At 44.5% G+C, this 6,000-nt stretch overlaps 1 protein-coding gene across 1 annotated transcript in view; it reads right to left on the bottom strand.

The window, feature by feature from the left end:
• Positions 1-6,000, bottom strand: part of LOC103804935 (patatin-like phospholipase domain-containing protein 7) — a gene marked incomplete at its 5' end in the record, with an annotated part of 108,325 nt that overhangs the window by 27,749 nt on the left and 74,576 nt on the right. The window contains one exon of the mRNA XM_009077569.1: positions 983-1,099. Within this exon, the coding sequence (XP_009075817.1) occupies positions 983-1,099 (117 nt within the window). The remainder of the gene's footprint in view (positions 1-982; positions 1,100-6,000) is intronic.

Below are 6,000 nucleotides of genomic sequence, written 5' to 3'. Positions count from 1 at the left end.
ACCAAAGATAGGAGCTGGAGCACTGCAGGAAGGGATCCACATGACTCAGGAAAGGAGGATACAGCTGGGGCTGCCCAACCACCACAAAAATCATTCCAGTCTCTGAAGTACTTATCACTCCAAAACCTGTTTGTTTCCAGCACCGTCCCCTCTGCACAGCAAACTGCTATTTTAGGCCATGTGATGATTAATCACTTACTTTCATACTTCCATTTAAGTAGGGAATGTTTTGGCTTATTTTTAATAAATATATTCAAAGTCTATACAGTGTTAATTTGCTCCATAATCTTTCATCACAAGGATCCCAAACACAGGAATAATTTGGTTAAAATTGCAAATGGGGTATGATTGCAAGGCTGCTCAAACACTCCCCAGGCTGGGTGACCTAGGAAGACAAACATAGGTCATGTGCTCTACAAACTGCTACTGCTGGGGGAGGGGTGGAGGGCAGGTGGGACCTGAAGGTGGCTATGGGTTCAAGTAGACCATACAACACTCAGTAACCAGGAAAAGGTCACCAAGTACAAACCAGGACACCACACACTCTATCATTATATTGCAGCTTTCTGTAGGCTGCTCAGAAAAACTCACTCTAGCTTCAAAAATAAAATAACCAAGCCAAACCCACTCCTACCCCCTTCAGACCCTTCTCTAGTGTGTCCTGGAGGTCTCTGAGAACTGACTGGCAGAAAACTAATGAGGGAACAGGCTCAGCAATTCTCCTGCAGTGTCACAATTCTCACTTCTGCTCTCAGACAACAGGATCCCTTTGTCAAACAGAAGTAGCTGCAAATAATCTACAACCTGTTTTCTAAATCCACCAAAAAGAACAGGCTCCTTCCTATAGTCATGTAACATGACATTCAGTTTCACCACGTTTTCAGTCATCCCACAGCTCCATGTCTCCTGTTAGCATGGAGAAAAGCTATTTCTGCTCCCACAGAACATCATTTCCTAACCATAAGGTGAACAAAGAACTTACCTCTATCTGCTTATCTTTGAAGATGTTGTTGATGCTGCTGTTAAAAGCTGCTCCAGAGAACATAGAGGTTATTGGGTATGTCAGGTCTAGAATAGTCTTAAACACTGAGTTCATAACCTACAAGAAAGAAAAAAAAAAGGCATTTCAAAGGTAAATCTATTCCAGAATCCACATCAATGTGTGCAGTAACAGCTGCACTTTGAGACATCACATTCCAGAGCCTAGAGCCAACGTGCTGGAAGCATCACTAGTGAGTGCAGAAGGTGTTGAGAGGACACAAATACAGCTTGAACACCTATAACCAGGAGCTCTTTGTATGGTAAATAAATGTAAAACCAAAAGCAGCAGCAACCTCTGCAGCCAGTCTGCAATCACTCTGGAAAAATGGACATTGCATTGCTTCCTTGCACCCCAAAATCAGCCTGCCTGGGCACAGGCCTCAGCCTGCACATGCACATGGGTGGCACAGCTTAATCCTTTATAGCTTTTAGACAACAAAAAGATGTTACGAGTTGTCTTCCTCTTCACTACCCTCTCCACAGCACCTGTATCTTTGTTCATCTCTTCTCATGTTGGGGTCACACCTCATTTTTCTCCCAGTCTTAAAGCTTTTCTCTGCCTCAGCATAAGCACTTAGAAAACTGGGGCTGTGATTCTCTGGGACTGCAATAAGGTTCACTCAGTCACACATTAAAGGGCTTTAAACACTTTGTGTGTATCAGGGTTGATTATCTGCCATTTCCAGAGTGAGTTACTGGGTATGGATGTTGTGGACACAGCATTTAGGTACTGCTACAGGCTCTCTGCTGCAGCCAGAGAAACCAAAACCAAACCACATCAGGTTGTTGCAGCACACAGCAGCAGCTGTGTCTCTTCTAAACACACATGCACTGGAATTCAGCTTCCATGGATGTTTCTTCCCACTTAACAACATTATTACACCTATGGACTAACCTACAAGAGAAAATGGTGAAAATCCCTATACTCTATAGCATTATGGGCATTGTATTTGCTCCATGACCAGGTTATTGGTCTGAAATCCTAACAAAATTCAATGCCTAATACATTACACCCTAGTTAAAATGTAACAGAAGACCAAAAAACCCAATGAGTTCCTTCCCAGTTAATTAAGGTTTCACTGGATGAAATATCTTGTCTCTCTACATGTTCTCTATAACTTAACAACCAGCTTCACAGAGAACAGGGCACTGTACCCAGGCACAGACCTACAGTGTGGAACAGCCTCTGCTGTCTGTTAAAGCAGCTGTAAGCAACATCTGGCCTTGGCTTTACTCTAGCTATGACTTACAGAACAGCAGGATTAGCCTAGATTGTCTTGCCCAGCTGCTTTTAAATATATATTAAGAATCTACCCAGAGAATACATGTCCAAGCATAAAAAAAAAAAGATGATTAAAACCAAGTATATGAATAGGAAATGTGGGAGAATGCAAAAGGCTGAGCATAAACCCAATTACAAACTGTCAGCTTCATTCACATCTTCCTTTTGGGTTCTGCTGGGGTGAGGACAGTGTGCCAACCTAACTATAGACATGCTACCCACTGCTTCAGAGGGAAATGGAATTAGTTTGCTACTTAAAATAGGGATTAGGTCTCTGACAGTACTCAGAATGATTAAGTCAGGGGAAGAGGCATTTACAAAAAGCCCTTTATTTAATACCCAAGAAAAACCTCTCCCACTCAGCCCCAACCATCAAGGCTTCCCTTGCTGCAAATGGTATTTATAATGCTGAGCCTCTACACTTCCCCTGCAAGTGAGGCTTGCAGTAATATTGTCCATGAGCAAAATACTTCTCATTAACAGTTATTCCTTAATACTCTCATTTCTCAGAACTGGAGATGCCCTTTTAGCTGATGCTGATGGCCAACAGCCTCCCTCAGCTTTCCAGGAATAGCTGCTAGCACCTCCCATTCCCCACATAAATTCACTTAAAGATGACCCTCTGGAAAGGTAGTTGGAGCCTCCTGGCTCTCACTCCACTTCATCCTTCTCTACTAACCAAGAGCCAACCCTGGCAGCTCCATGAGCAATGCACCTCACAGCACCAGGATGGGAAGTCCAGCTCTGAGGCAGCTCTCAGGAGAGAGCAGGGAATTTTCAAGTCACAGAATTACAGACTGGTTTGGCTTTGAAGTGACCTTAAGATCATCTAGTTCAACCTCTCCCGTAGGCAGGGACACCTTCCACCAGCCCAGGTTGCTCCAAGCCCCATCCAACCTGGCCTGGAACACTCCCAGGGATGGAGCAGCCACAGCTTCTCTGGGCAACCTGTGCCAGTGTCTCATCACCCTCACAAGGAGGAATTTCTTCCCAATTCTTCATTAACTTCTCATCAACTTCCATTTCTGCATCTCTGCTGCAAGATGAGCTCTCTCTTCAAAATGCCCTTCAATCCAAAAATCATTGCTCAAAGCAGCCCTGGGGTATAAAGTAACCTCATCAAGGCAAGGACAAGGTCCTGCTCACAGAGCAGAAGGACAAGAGCAAACACACATAGTGATGGACCAGAGGAATTGTAATCTCTGGATATTTTGTTCTTTGATGCAGAATTGTGGCAAACTGGTGTCCAACCCTAGCATAATCCTAGGATTTTTCAATATTCCTGAGTACAAAAAAACTCCCTACGGGTATGGAAAAACTCGATGCAAGAACAAAAATTAAAAGGAGATCCAATATTTTTTAAACTACTCAAGAGAACATCCAGATTTTCCTTTAGTGTTTTCTCAGTACTCACCTATAAAGTTCCAATGAAACAAACAAAGGAATTCACAAAAAAACCAACATTAAAGACCAAATAACAACATAACTCAGGGCAACAGTTTCAGGTAAACAACACTACAGGGATAGATTTATCCTGAAGGCAGGAATTAGAGATCATGGAAGTTCAGGTTTAAAGATAAACTACTAAGAAATCTAAGAGTTGAATACAGTTAAAATGAATCTATCTGAAACACTCTGAGTCAGGTAAGGAGGTGCATGTTTAAATCAGCCTGTGACACTAACATACCATCTGTATGATCAATAGCTGACAGAGTCACTGCAGGGTCCAGGTAGGAAGGTTTGGGGCTTAACTGGGTATTTCAGAGCATCTCAAAGCATGAGGCATGTTGGGATTTCACTTGCTGCCTTTCATCTGAATTTCCCAGTTCCAATGCTTGATTCAAGGTTCCTTTCAACCCCCCAAACAATGCAACTGAAATGGTAAATACAAACCCCAGTTACAAGACAATTCGTTAATGTGTGACCTTAATGAACCTTTGAGTTACTTCAGACTCACTGGGTGTGTTAAAACTTTAGCCTGTGTTACCTTTTTTTGTGCCTGAACCAGTGCTGAGGCACAGCCCCTGTGACTCCCTTCACCCAGGGGACTGGGCTGAGTGATTTGTGGATCTCCTCTGCTCAGGAGGCATCTTTCCCATACCATCCTGCCTGTTCTCCATGCCCATCCAGTCTGGCAACGTTTCCCTGTTCAGCTCAGATTCTGTGTTTGTTTGCAGGGCTTGGAGCTGTTGTTGTACAGAAGCTCTGGCACAGCAACAAAATCAGAGCGTGGGATGAACAGTGATTTACAACACATTGCACCTACTAATGATGCTCTCCCTCCAACTCCCCCCCCAGCAAAGGGACAGTTTGTGGGCATCTCACCCTCCCCACCAACCCTTCTGCTGAGCCCTGCAGTCAGTCACATGCTGCTTCTCCACACTGCCAAGCCATCCTCAACCTGCACCAGGTCCCACAGGGGCTGTGGGCATCACTTAGGATGGCAGGGAACGCCATCCTCAACCTGCACCAGGTCCCACGGGGGCTGTGGGCATCACTTGGGATGGCAGGGAATAGCTTCTTCCTCCAAACAACAGACAGAATGGATCAAGAGCAGCTGAGGGAGCTGGGCAGGGGGCTCAGCCTGGAGAAGAGAAAGCTTTAGGGACCTTATTGCTCTCTACAACTACCTGACAGGAGGTTGTAGCCAGGTGGGGGTTGGTCTCTTCTCCCAAGTAACAAGTGACAGGACCAGAAGAAATGGCCTCAAATTGCTCCAGGGGAGGTTTAGGTTGGATATTAGAGAAAACTTCTTCACCACAAGAGTCCTCAAGCTCTGCCACAGGCTGCCCAGGACAGTGGTGGAGTCATCATCCCTGGAGATGGCAGTGCCGGGTGGACTTAATGATCTTAAAGGTCCTTTCCAACGGTTCTATGACTCCACGATTTTAAAAGGTGTATCAGGATCTAACAGCAGCTGGATCTGACCCAGCTGAAGCTGCTGTGCTGCCTCCCCATGCCCTGGGCCAGTCTGGCTGCTCTGCAGGAACACTCTGCTCATGGAACTGAGCTGGATGAGAATTACCATGACAGGAAAAAAGGACTAATTTTTGGCCAGATCAGCTCATTAAACCCCAGCATCCCTCAATGTGCAAACAGAGCAGTGTCAGAGAGGCAGAACCTCTTGAGTGCAGCCTCCGAACCTCCACATTTATTAGAGCTGTCGGTACAACCACAAGGGTCAGCAAACATCAGCAACTTCCCACCCAGCCACTCTTCACTGCCCACGTGGGAAGCTCTTTTAGCTCCACATTCCTATAACCACGTTCCCTTCAACAGCAGAATATTCCATTCTTTGTGACATATTTATACTTTGAAATATTAATTCTCCAATTCAAAACCCCAACAATCAGCAAACACAAAAGCTTTGGCTTGTTTGCTTTGTTGGTTAAATAGAGGTACAGAGGATACACAGAGGCAATAAATAGTAACTGGTCTGGCTGGGAATTTTCGTCTCCCTCTGTGTTTTGACAAAAGTCATTTATTTCTTTGCTGCTTCATTAGGTGCAGAAAACCCCATTAAAATGCCCCTTCTCCCAGCCTCAAGTGTACAACTAGAGACAGGTCAATTTCTAAAAATACCAAAGAGATAAATAACTGGAGATAAATAACCCAACATTTAGTTTGATGGATTAAAAAGATATATATAAAAAGCTCAGAGTTAGCTAATCTATCCC

Source organism: Acanthisitta chloris, unplaced genomic scaffold (assembly GCF_000695815.1).
Source record: "Acanthisitta chloris isolate BGI_N310 unplaced genomic scaffold, ASM69581v1 scaffold9096, whole genome shotgun sequence".
In the NCBI taxonomy this organism is placed as follows: Eukaryota; Metazoa; Chordata; class Aves; order Passeriformes; family Acanthisittidae; genus Acanthisitta; species Acanthisitta chloris.
The sequence above is the reverse complement of the archived record's forward strand: the minus strand, read 5'-3'. Positions and strand labels throughout refer to the sequence as shown.